The sequence below is a fragment of the Amphiprion ocellaris genome, chromosome 15 (genome assembly GCF_022539595.1).
Source record: "Amphiprion ocellaris isolate individual 3 ecotype Okinawa chromosome 15, ASM2253959v1, whole genome shotgun sequence".
Taxonomy (NCBI): Eukaryota; Metazoa; Chordata; class Actinopteri; family Pomacentridae; genus Amphiprion; species Amphiprion ocellaris.
Genome location: NC_072780.1, coordinates 11668457 through 11686110, shown reverse-complemented (window position 1 = coordinate 11686110; position 17654 = coordinate 11668457). Strand labels below are relative to the sequence as shown.

The 17654-nt window shown below is 38.0% G+C and overlaps 1 protein-coding gene across 2 annotated transcripts in view; it reads right to left on the bottom strand.

Moving 5' to 3' along the window:
* vps50 (VPS50 EARP/GARPII complex subunit) overlaps positions 1 to 17654 on the bottom strand; it is a 117357-nt gene that overhangs the window by 74441 nt on the left and 25262 nt on the right. For both annotated transcript variants that reach the window (XM_023277468.3, XM_023277466.3), the window contains exons 7-12: positions 16890 to 17007; positions 16060 to 16095; positions 15608 to 15690; positions 6748 to 6790; positions 4241 to 4339; positions 279 to 419 (exon numbers count right to left, since the gene is read on the bottom strand). In XM_023277468.3, the coding sequence (XP_023133236.1) occupies positions 279 to 419; positions 4241 to 4339; positions 6748 to 6790; positions 15608 to 15690; positions 16060 to 16095; positions 16890 to 17007 (520 nt within the window). The remainder of the gene's footprint in view (positions 1 to 278; positions 420 to 4240; positions 4340 to 6747; positions 6791 to 15607; positions 15691 to 16059; positions 16096 to 16889; positions 17008 to 17654) is intronic.

Sequence of the window (17654 nt, the reverse complement as noted above, 5' to 3'; positions counted from 1 at the left end):
CTTTGCAATGAGATGATGAGAATGTTCAGGGCGGCTTGTATGTATGTAGGCGCATGTGAGCATGTGTGTACCCAGCAGTGTCACATGACAATTTATCACAGCACATGCAGATATTTCATGTTTTATTCAAGTTCCCTCCATATTGCCTAAAAAAATGGTGAGTTTTCATGAGCATCTAACCTACTGAATCTTTTCTAGTGAAAAGCTCAACTACAGACAGAATACGTGAGAGTTTGCATAATAATTTACTACACACATACAAACAGTCATGTAATTACCGTGCACAGGTCCTTGTACTGCATCTTCTGGAACTTGGTGTCAGCGTTGCCGGCACACAGCTCAACGTATCCCAGCACCACTTGGAACACAGTGTTGTGGATGGCCTGGGTGAAGTGCATGTGCAACTGGTCCATAGCAGTCTGCAGAGAGTGCCAGACACACTGTTATGAAAACTATTCTGTCATGGTGTCACTGTCAGTTTGCCAGTGTGAAGCTGTGAAGAAGTAAACAGCAGGGAAATTGCAAATCAAACTTTTTGGAGACACATACTGCATACCTGCTATTTTGAATTATCTGCAGACATGTTATGCTAGCTACATAATATAACACAGGGGAAACAAGGATGGTAATCCACCCTTGGAACTGCAACGTTCAAGTTCGAGTGAAAACGCACAAATTTCATCTCCAAATTCCATGATTCAGCACAGTTTGCTGTGGAAATTGTCAATAATGAAGCAACAGGTACAAGGAATGAATAGAAAAACATAATGGTGTTGTATAAATTCAACTACAAATGTGATTTTATTGGTTTGGAATTTTATTTGTGTCCACCTAATGGTTCTAAGTTCAATATTCTCTATTGCTTTTGCTCTGATGTTGTTTTCACAAACCCCTGTGGGAAATTGCTCCACTCACAATAAACAAAAATCTATATGTTTTTGACAAGTTTTTAAATGAGACATGTAGAATTAAGGGCTTTTCATGAAATATAATAATGTTAAGCTTAGATTAGTAGTTCAACAACCGTCAGAAAGTTTTAAAATCTTTCTGCTTTTACAGACAAATGGCGTCATTTGGTCAAATTTTTTAAAACTAATTTGCCACATAAAACAAGGTTATTTAAGCCAATATTGGAGCAGTTTTGATAGAGTATCATTTCTTCATTACTTACTATTACTACAGGTCATTAATAATTCTGGATTTCATTTTTGCAAGAAAGAGTTGATCATGATTTCATATACACTCACAAAAACAATCAGTGCAATCTTGCTCCACCACACTGCTCTGTTCCTGAGTTAGTTGTCCTTTTATTCTCTTTCAAAGTAAAGTTACATTCACCACCATTTTCTGTTTTGCAGCTCCCACCCACTGTCTCGGTATGGGACCCTTGAGAAATGAGGACATCACAGTCGCAAGACACGTGGGCTCAGTACTGAGGAAAGCCCCAGGTAATAGGTGTTGTAGCGCAATTCGATTTTCTTACCACAAGCTCAAGACCATAAAATGTTGTCCATATCTCTTCTGACTCCCAGGTGCAACTAAAGTAATTTAAACATTTCTTCCCTTCTTTCTGAGGGAGTTTCATTTCATTTGTCCAGAAAAATACCCTGAAAATCGCTGGCTGTACAACACCTGGACTGCAGACAAAAAAAAAGGAAGGGTAACAATGGCAACTCCCATAACAAAACTACTAATCTCCAGTCACCAGTCTCAATAGACAGAACTATTAATAAACCGCACAAGAAAATGGACTCATTCCTCTGCAGGTATTTAAACTAAACGAGCAGATGTTTCACCGGATAAATGATGAAAAGTTGGCTGGATGTCAGGCTACTTAGCCTGAGAGAAACCAGTGCCTCAGAGCCAGGGAAAGACAGCGGGAGCCAGTGTGAGGAGGCAAGTATATAAATGGTCTAACGTGGTTTTTTAAGTATGTTAAGTGCTTTGTGAGAGTGACTAAAACCTTAAGTGACACAGGTTGTTTGTGCATTGAACTGAAAGCATCAGACTAAAAGTGCATGCGCGTGTGTGCACTGTAGCAAAATTAAAAGTGAAATTCAGATACAGACTAAAATAACCCTCTCAGGGTGACCTGAAGCTGGTTAGGGCACAGACCACATGGACATCTACACTCTGAGCAGCAGATCTCTGGTCTGATTCCCTACCGGGGACCATCTGCCCCTTCTCTACCTCTCTACTCGTCACTATTCCTTTGAAAATAAAGGCAAAATGCCCTAAAATAATCTTCTTAAAATTTAATATCTTATATTTGTAAGCCTCTGTCAAGCAGTCAAGCTGTAGATTACAACCATGTTTGTTCAGACTCATATATATAATGAAGATTTTGAAGTGTGCGAGTTCACTGAGAGAAACAAAAAATAGAGTCAAATTTCTTGTATGCGCTCAAATATTTAGCTTATTTTTCAGTACAAAGCTGTAAGCATGACAGTATACAGTGTTTCAAACATGGTAGCTGCTGCAGAAAAGCTATAAATCCTAAAACCTGGAAGCTTCCCACACATTTTCTACCCGGCAGCGCAGAACATCTATTCAAATACTACAGCATCAAGGTGGAAACAAGATTAGAATCACCAATTTGGCATCTGGCTAAATGTGAATTATGGTCACAGCCTCTCCTTTTCCTAAAAAAGTATTTTTGCAGAACATTATGATGTCACATTGAAGCTGACACCGAAATTTAGAAAATTTCAAAACTTCTTTTCTTTTTCTTTTTTTTTTTTTTTTTACTGTTAAACATTTGTGTTTAATTTTGCCCAAATTAGCAAATTAATTCTTGAGTTATGGCCCAAAACATAAGACACTGAACTATGACCACCAGAACATAATCAGAAGAGGACATCTGTGCCCATTCTGAAGAAATTCCTTGAGATGTCGTGTTTACACGAATGGGACAGACTGACATTTGAACGGGCAGATGGACGGCATATGGACTGGCAATCCAAAAACATAAGGCCTCTGGTCGCAGCTGTCGAATGCAGCAGAAAAATGGCTAAATGTGATAAACACAGAAGTGCAGAAGGTGCAACAAACAGATTAAAACAACAACAAACACTAAGGGACAACGGCAAGACGCAGTCAACAACAACTCTTGAGTTTGCTCTTGTGTCTGAAAATGCTCATTATCACAGCAATGATACAAGTCATTATTCATTCTCAACAAGCCTTGATGAGCAATGTTCTCCTCAGTGATGCCTGTTAATGTCAGGAGGCAGCATGTTGATCAACACTGACTCAAGGTGTGAAAACAAGTGACATGCCGTATTCATTACGTTAAGATGAAACAACCCTCTTTTACGGTTGCTCATTTTTACTTTAACTTCTCAAGAAACCCTGAAAAGCTAATACTGCCAAGGGCAATGTGGAGAATGTGACATAATTAGATTTTTTTATGTCTGTCCCACTAATTCGCAGATATTAAACTGGTTACATAACAGTTTAAAGCTGTACAGTCAAGTGCCATGTTTGCAGAAGCTTAATCTACCCTTTGTAACTCAATTTTAGACTTGGATGTGGAAGGAAAGGTTGAAAGACAGAGTGAGAGACAGAAAGAAGATAGTAATAACAGAGATTATCTGTGTTGTTTAAGGTTATAGTCGATTTTCTTTCTCCCTAAGCGCTCTCAACAAAAGCCAAAGTTGTTGTTTTTGATGTAGTTCTCAACATAAAGACTTTACGGCTTCAAATAAACTGCTGTACCCGGCACAAAGCGTCGCACACAAACATGTTTGTGACAGCATCATCTCTGTTGATTTTTAGAGAGCTTATTTTGCATTTTCCAAGGATTACTTTGCAGAGTTTTGACTCCTTTTTGTGGCTGATGTCTGTGGGTGACGGCTGACTGACAGTAAGACCTTGAGTTTACTCACCAGAGTGAAAACAAGCCACAGTGGCAAAAAAAAGAAATATTAGTGTTTTCTAGGGTGGCTTAACCAGCCTGTCTGTGGAATATTTTTATATACAGCTAAAATCTAAAAGGTGACATGAGGTTGCAAAAGGGAAGAAATAAGCTTCCCAACTAAATGGCCACAAAAAAGAAAAAGCAGAAGAGAGTAAATAGGAAAGGATCAGCCAACTTGCTTATACAAAATCCCCAAAGTTGCTGACATTTTGTTTATTTCCTCAAAAAGCTCCCAAATAAGTAGGAGGCCAAACAAGAGGACATATGTAGCAGTATGCTCAGCTATTCCCAGTGACCCTGTGGACTAGTAAAGCCACTGACCTGTGTTTTACCCAGGAGCGTGTAGGCCAGCTGGACCTTGGTGTAGTGCGAAACATCAAAGTGCTTACAAGTCTTCGACAGGGCGACATCAAGCTGCTCCTGTAGCCAGAAATAGATAGACGACAAAGGAAAAGAAGGGGGAAAGTGAGGGAAAGAGAAAAAGAAAGGGATTATCAACGTTAAGACCAGGGATTTAGATATAGATGTGCAGATGTAAAGTTATCACACAAGTCCAAGGGCATGTAATTGGATGTGCGCGAGTGTGTCTTTGACAAAAAGATAAAAAGAGAAGTAAAGAAAGTAAGACAAAGTTAGCAAGAAACTAGGAAGCAGAGGGATGTGCAACAACCCTGACACAGAAAGCCGACCTCAAAGAGGAGAGCGCTGACAAAGGCGAAGTGATCAAATGTCTTGCGTCACAAAGCATTTTCTCATGCCGTCTGTTTAAAGCTGCACTTGAGACTTCAGCTGACAATCAAAAACGCTGGAATTACATGAGAGAGCTAACTAGTCAGTAAAATAATGAGCTAAATTCAAAGTGTGTTGGATAATTACATACATAGTTTATATTGTGAATGGGTATACAATACAGAAAAAAGTCAGATAATTTAAAGTTGTTTCACCTCTCAATAACTGCATTATCTCTAACTCCAACAGTGGAGTATCTGCTCTTATGAAACTTTCAAAAACATTTTAGATTTACTGTATTATGAATACAGGCCCCACAGTAGGAATTTAATGTAACAAACGCCAGTTCTAAAATTCAAACATTCTATTTTTTCATGACTTTTTCTTTGTTTTTGATACACCAGACTTATCTTGAAAATACTGTACTGAATTCAGTTCCTTTCCATGTGGAGCCATAATCCAGACATGCAGAGAGAATCGACACATGGGTCCAAAAACTGACAAAGATGTGGTGTTTACAGATGTTTTTAGAACCATGTTCATTCAATTAGACTGGTTGGAAATTACAGGTGTACTCATCAGTTTCAATTAAGTGACCACATGTTTTCTATTTTGGAGTATGTCTTTTCAATATCATCTTCCTGAGGTATATGTTTTTGTTTGTTTTTAACAAGGAATATATGGAATCACAGGAGTGTGATAACAAAAGATAAATCTGTTAAAAAAAATAAGGAAATAAATGTGTAACTATAAAGAGGAATAAATAAAAAATAAATAAATAAATCTGTTAAAGAATAAGGAAATAAATGTGTAAAGAGGAATAAAAAAGAATAAATAACAAAGTAAATCTTTCAAAAATAAGGAAATAAATGTGTACATATAAATAGGAATAAATAAAAAATTTAAAAAATTAATTAAAAAATATGGAAATGTAAAGTTAAATTTTGTCTTTGCTTTTCAGTTTTCCTTCTGTTTTTTCCGTTTTTTGTTTTTTTCAGGTATTGACTACTCACACTGGACAGAAAGCCCCACCCAAAGTCATTTGATTGACAATTCAGTCCATCAAGTAAAAGCAAAGGCAAAAAGGAAAAAGCAATGACAAAATGCAAAAACAAAAGGAAAAACAAAGGGAAAAGGGAAAATCAAAGACAAAATTGACCTTTATATTTCCATATTTTTAATTAATTCTTTTTTAAAATTTATTCCTCTTTGTATTTACACATTTCCTTATTTTTTTAACAGATTTATGTTTTTATTTATTCTTTTATTTATTCCTCTTTATATTTACACATTTATTTCCTTGTTTTTTAAGGGATTTATCTCTTACTATGGCACTCCTGTGATTCCATAGAATACTCTACTTGCAAACTTCGAAATAATTAAATTATTGAGATGACACACAATTTGAATCGTTTGACATTTAAGTGATACTGCACATGGGCGTACCCACTTCATCATAGGATGAGCATTTGTGTATTTGTTTATGTTTATTGAAATGAAGCACTCTTGGAAGGGCTCAGACGCAGCAGTAAGCCCCTGACTGTGTATTACATGTTCTAAAACCTATTTACTAGAACTGACTTCAGAAATATATGATTGTGCTTTGTGCACCTGTTTATCTTTATGATTTTAAAGGATTTTGCATCACTTATTCTCTGACTCATGCTGACAAGTAAACAAACAAGCACCTTAGCAAGTGGCTCATCTATGTGTGTGTACATGCACTCCTCTTTCTTGCGTACTGACAAAATTGTAAATAATTAATCTACTCAAGCGCAATAGCCGTGCAGAGAAAATTGCTTTGCATACCATTTATCACACCCAAATATCACGACACAGCCAGAGATGAAACACATATAATTTACTGTTCTTGCACACTCACAATAATGACTTTCTGAATGTGTCAATATTTGGCAGACCCAGAATGAGAAAGCCAAACTCAAAATCAAAATGTCAAAATGAAGTATAAATTGCTTCTTTCAGATGAAGGCTCCTGGAAAATTACATGGTTAGGGCAAAATATTATGCACTGCTGAATGTCTCTTTACTGGTATCGCTCGCAGATAATGGAATTACAGACAAGGCAGGGAAGCACATACCTCGATTTGCTCTAGAGTGTCTTGCAGTTTGGAATTCAATTCACTGTGGAAGAAAAAAGGAGATTGTTTAGGGTGAGTGTTGAGTCAGTTCTAAGAATTTTCATTACCAAAAAGCATATTAAATATTTTCATTTAGGGTATTTATCAATTGTCAAAAAAATTCTAAATCTGTTTGTAAAATTAATTAAGTCTAAACTGTCGCATTTAATGATTTAATTTGACCAAAATTAAAATTTAAAAAATATTTTTAAACCCAAATTTTACCATTTTACCATATAGATAACAATTTATTCTAATAATTTGATCATTTAAAAAACAACCAATTAAGTTATCACATTTTTATTATTATTATCAACTACTTTTTAATAAATTCATTCTGACTTACATTTTTTATTAACGAAAATACCAGAGACACAGTAATGACTTTATATAGTATAGAGTACAGTAAGTGGTGGTATGATACCCAACTTTAAGAAAGCAAGTGTAATTATTTTGTGTTCCAACTGTTTGTCCTCTCTCAGTTTCTACAATGAAATCCATCGTATACATGCTGTATGTGTACAAAACAGCCACGCATCCTTTGAGCATGCTCAGATTTTGCATCATTCCAGAAAAGCTTTCAACTTAAAAGTTTAAAAGTAGCACCGAAAATCTCGACTATCTGGCTGATCCCAAGACACCAGTTCCATTCCCTTGTGATTCCCCTGGCGCTGCATCCATTCATGATCATCTTCTGTTCCACCGCTCCCCTGACTGCATCCCTGCCTTGCTTGGGGTCTTTTTCAGGTCAGCCTGTTCTTACGTTGTGCCTTGTGAGTCTGCAGTTGCCCAAGGGAGAGAGTGTCCTTAACAAATTGCTAATTAAGCATCTCAGCCTCAGTTAGGGATAGGGAGTGAGGAGAGAGAGGAGCAGGGAGCAGAAAAGCTGAGAGGAGACTGCAGATCGAGTCCCTCATTTAATTTGCACGTCAGGTAACAAAATCAGCATGCCGTTTCAACAGTCACAGACACACTGTAGCCCTTCTTGTATCTACCTCTGTGTGTGTGCGTGTATAGTCAGTTACGCATGTTTAAACAAAAAGTAAAAGAAAGCCGTCAGCACAACTGGAGGATGAGTAAACTGTCAAACCAAGACGAGACACATATAATACCAATGACCACAATCATCAGTGAGAAGGAACATGAGCTAAACACCATTACCACATTGGTCATGCAGAAGCAGGGGCTTACAGTAAATGTCTGAACTTCCTACAGTGATTAGTCAGTTTACCATCAGTATGACAAACAGCAGTAAATGTCAGTGAAGTACTACTTACAATTAATGTGCCACAACAATGATAACACCAGAAATACTGAGCCATAGCCAGTATTCTCAGTAGAACCTTTGATTGGAAATACAGACAATACACACAGAGGTAAGAAAGCTGGCTCAACTAAACTGGGTTGAACCGATCAATGTCAGGTGCTGGCTACTGAAAAAATGCATTTGAATGTTCACAGGCATGGCCCTGGAGAGTGCTCAACAAAGGCATACTCCTGGCAGCAAGACTAAGGAGATACACCAGAGGAGCACAGGCCAAGAGCATGAATGCCCAGTTATGGAGCACTCTAGTGCAGCGTGGCAGAGTAACCGGAGCTAAACCACAAACTGAACAGTATTGGTAATGCATACAGAAGAAAAAACAAATCTTCCCTTGTGAGAAATGCTAGAAACGTAAAAGTAGACTTCTTCACCTTCCCAGACACAACAGCATGGTAGACATACCGCAAAAGATGACAAACGTTAAAAAGTGGGCAGTGGATAATATTGCCCACATCAAATGCTTAAACAAACTAAAAAGCAAGCAAAAAAGGAAGATATTAATACCAAGTAAGGCGAGAACACTGGGTTGATACCACCCTCTCTGCTTTTGTTTTGTAACCTTTGGAGAAAACCTGTACAGCAAATAGGAAGTTACAGCCAGCAGGTGGTTAGTGTATCTCTGTCAGAGTGAAAGCACAGGATAAATAGATTGGCTGGATTTTTCCAAAGTTCAAAAATATTCTCATCACTACTGGTAAAGCTCACTTATATCATGCTTTCTTAACAAAAGCCAAATCAATGGCCTCCTTGCTGGTGGAACCAATAAACACTTACCATGCAACCCCATGAAACTAAAAATGATCATTTTCACATTTATATTTGTACATGGATTATATATATTTTTTAAAAAGCTTTATAGATGCTGATTATTTTTTGCTATTTTTGCTGTTTGTTTTTTTTTTTTCCTTTTGTACCATTGTTTGGCGGAGCCAGTCTAGCAGTTTCCAAATTTCCACTCTTTCTGCTCAACTAAGCCAGCTGCCTGCTGGCTGCAGCTCCATGTTCAGCATCCAGATATAACAGTTGCATCAATATTCTCATCTCACCTTGAGTAAGAAATGCATTTCCCCCAAAGGTTGAACTATTACGTTGAAAAACAGGAGAACAAATGGACAGTTTCCAACAGCTGGGTCCCATCCTTGTCTCTATGCAACTATTCAACTGCCAGTCAATAACCTGCCTCTCTGTTCACATCATCTGGATTCATAGTACGTATCACATTCCGTACGATAAACTGACTGATTTAACAGTGAAGTTCAAAATGGAACTGCAAGACAAACTAGTGCACTCCAGCCACAAAATCGATCTATGAGTAAATGGAACAATATAAGGCCAATAAACAACTAAGAACTTTGGTCTCTCGGCTTTTAAAAAATAATACAACAGGTCAAATGACAGTCAGTAGCTCAGGTGACCTGCTGGTATTCTGTAGTCACCTCCTGTATCTGTATTCATTACTTAATTACTGTCCAATTCATATTCTTGTGCACACAGATGTAGCTTCTGCCTACATACTGGCACCCTTCCATGATCAGACAGAATGCATAAATAACAGATGAGGAGAAAAACCTTATTAACAATCTGTTCCCTGCAGGGAACACAAGGACTGAAATAGACTTACGTGGAAATCAAAGTTTTTTTTCCCACCCCTTTTTCAATTATCACTGGCACTGAACGTCCATAGGGGCTTGAGTCGAGTCGCTCCACACTGATTTGCTGACTCTATAAACAGGCGATGTGTACTGTGCTTCCAAGGGTCTGCCAGATGCTCAGATTTTGTGCTCCGTCAACAAAGGGGCAAGGGAAGGGCTTCAAAGAGTGAAACGCAGCGAGAAGGGACAAAAGCAACTACAATTATGCAGGTGAGGAGGAAAAGGGGGTTAGAGGGGAACTAAAAAGATGAGAAGGTAGGAAGGATGACCAGAGTTTAGAGCAAGAGCTATGGGAAAAATAGATCATTTCAGGCCAACAGAATGTGCTCAGATTGTTTATTTGCTTTCTTCAATTCCAAGTAGCGAGGCTGTGACCATTTCTGCAAGGGCACAGCTGAAGGTCCCGAAAGCTACGAGCAGTAACTTCAAAAATTAGGGCGACATGAACGACGCTTCTATAGCTTTTTAGATTCCTACATTGTTGTTGCTTTTGCTTATTTTTTTATTTGTTTTCCAGACCAGAATCAGTGCAAAACTTGGTGACAGTCCACAAGAATGGGTTTCACATGGGTGCTGTACCCAAATCAACTTATTCAGGACACAAAAGATGTCATATTTCCGCTATTTTCTTACTGTAGATATGAACTGAATATCTTACAATACTGCTGGTTCAGGCTGAGTGTTCTACTGGTTTTGATATATGCTACACTACTAATAGAATAAGCTGTGATTAGTCGGTCTCTTATACTGACTACTTACTCCAGTAGCTCAAGTGAAAAAGCCAATTAAATCCAAACATTTAGAAAGGCGATAACGTGTCCGACTGAAGCAGGTTCGCTGGAGAAATTGCAGCACTCAGCATAATTGGTGCTCATCATGGAAAGGACTGGGCTTACAAATAAACTGAAATAAAAATGTTAAGCATCATCTTACTGCTACGCAAACAACGCAACTGAAAAAGTAATGGTGGTGACAAATACAGACACAGATAAATGCATCATGCTGCCAGGGCAGAAAAAAGCACAACCAGAAAACAACAAGTCACTCAGACCAGAGCAGTTGACTCGACTTTGAATATGTGATGAGATCCTGCTGTTATTTTGAGTGGGTGGGGACTTCTAAAGTGCTGGAAGTAAACACAAACACAAGTGACATGCTATAACAACTGATTCTTAAAAATCTGCACTGGTACACAATCATCCATCCTCCAGAAGAGCCTGAACTACAACTATAAAGAGGAGAATGAAGGCACTGTGACTCTGAATAAATTAGTGAACTGCTGCCGTGCTTGCAGCATCACGTTTGGCAGCTTGCACAAAACTGTTTGCGTGTTTGAGAGTGTGAATATCTTTGACACAGAAATTAATGCAGAGGCCCTCTGCCCTGCTTCTGATGTTTTCTCTTGAACATGCAGCTGAACCGCCCTGGATGTCAAATAGATTACACCACCTGAACAAATCACCTCCCTCAATACAAAGGCAGTATTAGTTTAAATAGACATCTGTTAGAGCCTCACCTAGAATAACCCACTGACAAACTCTATGACAACTTGTCCAATATAATTATTTGTAACTACAGTACCTACAAAATGTGCTACCCCCTTCAAAGTGACTCACCTGATTCAACACAGGTGCAGCCAACTGGTGCTAGAAATAACACAATTAGTCAAATGGAGATCATCTGAGTGGTGTGAATGTGTCTAAAGGGTGAATCAGCACTCCTGGCTTTAACTTCATCATGAAAACAAAAGAACACACCTAGCAACTGTGCGAAAAAGGTTACTGACAAGCAAAAGTCAAGGAATGGACACAGGAATATTTCCAAGTCACTGAATATCTCTTGGATTCAAGTTACATCCAGCCAAAGCTACAAAGAAATGGTACAAAGACAACAAGGCGAATATAATATAGGTGCCCTGTCAAACCTAGATCTCAATCCAATTGAAAAATTTTTGCATCAAAAACAAAAACAGGAAATTTTTACCAAGTGTTGGGTAATTCAGTACTACACCTTGATTCATGAAGCATTGTTAAATATGCAAATTTATGACATGTTTTGTAACAAACATATTTTGCGTATTTATTTCTATTCTTGCAGAACTACTATGTCTGTAGTAATTTACAGACATGAAACATGGGAATGAGGAAAGTATATATAATACCTTACTTGTGTCCAACTGGACAATATATTTCTGCTAGAGTTGTAACAATAATTGATTAGTTGTTAACAATTAAATTCATTGTCTAAACTATTTTGCAAATCAATGAATTGCTTTGAGTAATTAAAAAAAAAACTCTTTACTCCTCTGTGACAGTAAACTGAATATCTATACAATAAAGACAAAACAAGACATTTGAGGACGTCATCTTAAGCTCTGAGAAATATCAATCAACATATACTACCAATTCCTAACTTTTATTTTATGATTCAAAAACCTAATTGATTAATTAAGAAGGCAGTCGACAGATCAATAAATAATCTAATACAAAATAGCTGTTCGTTGCAGTCCTAACTTGTACATAACAAAACAGGTAGGAACATGTTTCCACAAAAAAAAAAGTTACGAAATTGTTATATTATTATATTTTGATAGAAAAAAAACACTCTCAATGTTCTCTGCAAGGTTGTTATTCGAAGGTCAGAGCAGAGTTTACGGTTTGTAAACACGGAGACAAGGTAAGGGCAGGCAAGAAACAGAGCCTTTATGTACGACCTTCTGCAGTCTGGAAAAGCACAGCTATAAGGTTAAATGAAAGAGTAGCATACTGGCAACTAGCTGATTATAGAGGACCATGCTGCAGTCACGGTTCCAGTGGTTTGGGGCTGAAAGTCGAAGTGCGATGCGTGCAGATAGTACAACTACGTTAAAAACGACCACATTCATTATACAGCAGGGAGCAGTAATATGATATTTAAAAAGAAAGCAATGGTGAGATGGATAAACACATTTTTACCGTTACTTACACATCAGCGGGGCCTGTGCATAAACTTCTACAAAATCGCTGTGCTCCCTTTTATAATGGCAACAAACATTATTATATTGACAGGCCTATGCTGCTGGGTGTTAACGCTGGTGGCAAATGTTGCGGAGTCTGTTCTGCACACCATCAGTCAAGCACTTTCATGAGCATCACCATGGACATGCAACTCCAATAATGATAAATTAATGGCTCAGTAAAAACAAAAGCACAAACAGCTGCTGCACACAGGAGGGAACAGTGGGAGGATTTTTCCGCACTATAACAACCCCCTCTGCATAATTTGGACTTATTGATCACCATTTCCCAGCAGTCATTCTGTCATTCCAATGGCATTGTCACAGCGAGAACCCCATTGTTTTTTGTTCCACTCTGTAAATACGATGTGGGGAGTGAATGTCATTATTGTTGACATAAACTCAACATTTTTTGAATGTATTTCATAATAATACATTTTAATACAAAGGCAATGGCCTTATGGCTGTGAGACAAGAAATGTTGTAAACGCCAGCAGAGCTATTTTGAGACCCAGGTGGTGTTACATAACTGGCTTCATCAATCTGCTAAAGAGATGACATTCTGTCAGTCACACACACGCCACCTTTACATTAATGTTCCTCTTGCCTTCATTCAGACAAACCCATGTCAGTGATGGAAACAGCCACAGTGCGTGCATGACATTTGCCTCATGCTCCAGATTGAACAGCATACCAAGTAATGTATATTACATGAAGTCACCAAGGTTTCTTACTACAAGGTGGATGAACATGAGTTTGTTCCAGGAAAATATATATATACTGTTTTGTTCTTGCTTTAGAAATTGGTAATAGTTCATTGCAGTCACAGCTGCTTGTTCTGCTGGGATTAGGTTGTACTTTTACTGCGTCGCTTCGTAGATTGTCGTGTCGCCTACGATATGAAACAACATCCTACGTCAGTGTGTTCTTGAACGTGCCTATCCATTAATGTCACAGCATGTGGCTCAGACTTGTTCTGTGTTGTAATTGATTTAAAAATGGTACTAGGTTCAACCTAATATGATCTTAGGGTGCTCAGCCAACACTTTCAGATGCCGTGAGATTAAAGGATTGAAGTGCGTGCATGTCTAAAGGGGCTTTAGGTTAACAAAACCAGATACCATCCTTTTTTTCTGGATATACACTTAGATGTTTTTCGTTGGAAGAAATGGTGATTTGTAAAGGTAGAGATGACTATTATTGCTTGTAGTGCTGTAACAGACCATTATCGATCCATGAGCTGTATGACTTCCCAACCACAGCTCCGTAGATTATTTCCAAAGTTTATCCATCATAGAGTGAAATACAACTTCCCTGCCACTTTTTAAAGTAACTAGAACAGCATTCTGAGAGTGCAGTTCTCTGCCAAGGGTGATGTCTTCTCACAATTGCAAAGAAAGTGATTAGGATTCACTCTAACTTATATCTGGTTGTAATCTATCTCACCAGGAAGTTTCATGAAATTCAGCTTGTTTTTTTTTTTTTTATGTAATCCCACTTACTGACAAACAAACAGGCAGACTAACAACTGAAAACATACCTTCACCTCAGCAAGGAATAACTCCCTACATCTCAATGCAGAGTTGCAGTGACAAGATACAAAAGCTGTTGTATGTTCAGAGAAATGAGGCAAGCAGTTGACAGTGACAGTCATGGTGGTATTTGTCCCCCATAAAACCACCACTCAGCTGTTTTCTGGCATGTACTGGATGCAAATGATGCCGTTAGTTCCCACATGCCTCTTCCTGAAATATTCTATCCATGTCTGTGTATGGTGTCACAGGAACAGGAAGGACAACAACGATGACATGTAGCTCTGATCAATCCTTAATCAATACATTAAAAGAATTACCGTGGCACCCACCTACTGCTACAAATTGAGCCCAGTGACACAGGAAATCAAAGGGACTGAGATGATTTAACCTGTGGTATTCAACATCTGGCCCGTGTGCTGAGTCTTGATATGTAATCTTACATATAGATGCTCATACACGTCAATCCTCAATACACTTTAGTTGTTTTTTGCTTTTTGTAGCATCCTTTCACACTTAAGAAGAAAATAGAAATGAAGAGATTTGTTATGACAGTCATGTGTGTGCATTTAAAACGCCACTGTGTTACCCGAATGGTTAACATTTCTCCAGGTGCTCTGATGTGTCTTGTGTGCTTTAGATTAAAGTGGTCTGCCTGTGTGTCTACTGATTGTCTTACCATCTGTACAGAATGAATACTCAACTGCTTGCCTGTGTTTCTCTTTCTCTAATTTGCAATTTGCTACTTTGCAACAACTATTTAAGAACTAAAAGCTTTCACAACAGATAAGCAGTAACAAGCTTAAAGTTGGAAACTGCCAGATGTATACCAAGCCTCAACATCTTCTAAGACAACTGTGATTGCAGCAAGACGACACTCATTGAAAACATCCCGGTTCAGACAGTGTACACTTTTTCAAGGTGAAAATGAACCACTTTGACAGAGCTAATGCAACATGACAGCCACAAGGCAGTGGCAATGAGCAAAACAAGAGGAAACAAAAAGCACCATAATAAGATTTTCCCTAACAGAGCAATTAGGTTCCAACCTTGAAAAAAAAAAATAGGTTAAAACAAAAACTTGAAACTTCATTCGTCGATCTGCATTTTAGAGAAAACACAGAATCAGAGTTTTTAAGATTCATGTCCAACTTTTTTTCTGCCTAAGCAGAGTTGACATCAGATAATTCCAGACCAGCGCAACTCAGAAAGATAAATTTATATCAGAAAACTTTCAATCCAGCCAGAAAATGAAGTCCACGGCCAACTCCCACTGGATACAGCTACATATCACTCTATCAATCTGCTCATACTGTACCTGATGCAGCTGTAGTGTTTGAAGGTGCTGGCAGCTTTCTGACATTCCAGACAGAGCTGGATTGCACCTGGATAGTCTTCCTCCTAAAGGAACAGAGGAGTGAGGCAAAGTATTTTCCATGTTCAAAAAATACAAACTTTCCACTGTGGTTTAAAGGACAATCTAATCTGAAAACACTTTATACGTACCATATCAACTGAAAACTTGTGTGTGACTTATTTCCTGATCCAGTCTAACTTCCTTAAAGTGGTTGTTATAACAAATACTGTCCAGATTACGCATAGTGATGGTCAAACCTACTCCATACACTAAAACTGACCTTCACCATAGATGGGCCTTTGTTAGAGCATCTGCTCCTTGTGTGGCGTCTGTTTTCAGTGTTGAAGTTCAACTGATATTTGATGTACTGATATATATTTGCATGTGTGTTAGTGTGTTCTGTGTGTGCATACCTCGAGCATCTCACTGAGTCTGACATCAGTTCTTTGCTGTGAGGAGAAGAATTACAATGAGAAGATATGAACACAACATGAAATAACTAAGAGGACAAACCAGCTCAAAACTAGTTCCACACTTTCTTGCTTCCACAATGTTGGCAACATATTTAAATGATTTCAGTCTGAGTAAATGATCAAAGCAAAGGAGTAAAGATCAAAACTGAGAATGTCTAATTAACATTAATCTTAACTTTAAATCATGTGTAGAGAAACTGTTGCAATGGTGACTGAAGACTACAAGGATTTAACAGTAAAATGCCACAATGTGTGTTTATGAAGGTATTTCAGACAGACATGTCTCAGGGCAGAGTCTTGCAGTAGGTACAGAGGACTATAATGTACAGAAATTATGCTGAAGGACATTGTTCCACCAAAATAGTCCAAAAAATAACTACAAAATAATTTACAGAAAGGTAAATTACAACGAGTGACACAGTCAAATCAAAAGGTAGCATCTAGACCACTGTTTGAATTTTACCACTCATTCATTTAATTACACACTAGACGCTCAAACAATCTGAGCAGTACTTTGCACTCACACTGGCAGGTACGTGGTTGATGATAGAATTGAACCAAAGCAGGATAATAATCAATGCAGGAAAGACAAGGAGGACAGAGGTCAGGCTCAAACCAAAAATGCAGCTACTCAATTGTAACTTTACTTATGGAGACTTCAGTTGAGCAGATGTTTCTCTCATTTTCTGTGGTCAATCGCTGGTCTACATGTATACTAAAGTTAAATTTAGTTAAGAGAAAGATATGCTCTATTTAAACTATGTGTTTACCAGGGTCTTGATAGTCCTCAGAGACTTGAGCAGGCCTGTCAGCAGTTGCCGTCTTCTTTGATTAGCCAGCAGACCTAGACTGGCCTCGGTGAATCCTTCCTTCGCCACGCTCAGTTGCCTAAATAAAAGAAGCCCCAACTCACTATTACTATTTAAAATAATCTGTCATTACTGAATAGTTTATTACAATATGATGAGTGGCACAACAACAAAAAAATCTGACCAATACTAGATTTTTCAGGTTGATATTGATACCCACATTTGATAATTATATACTATTGAGTGATTTATCACATTTAAACACAAGCGTAACTACATAATCTAGACATGGATGCTTGGATGTAGATTATCACATCCAGTTTGGATTAGGTTTGTGGTATGAATAATGAGTAATTAGCCATTTTAAGTCACTAACATAACATCAATCAGGATAGTCTTCAAATTTACCAAAAGTTCGAAGGAGGACTGGGCAAATGACTTGGCCACATGCTACATGGGCTAAAATGTCCTCAGCAGCCGAGGGCCAGATTTGACTCCCAGCCAGCTGGATCCCTGCCACATGCTATTCCTCTGCTCTTTTTCCATAGATTTCCTGTATATCTCCACTCTGGTGTTCAGGCAAAATGCCTTAATTACACATGCAAAATATTCTATACTGATTCCATGAACGATTTTAGGAATGCAAAGTCAAATTTTCTGGTTTTATTACCCCCAACTGCAAAATAACAAGCCTATTACATAAAGAAACACATTTAATAGCAGATA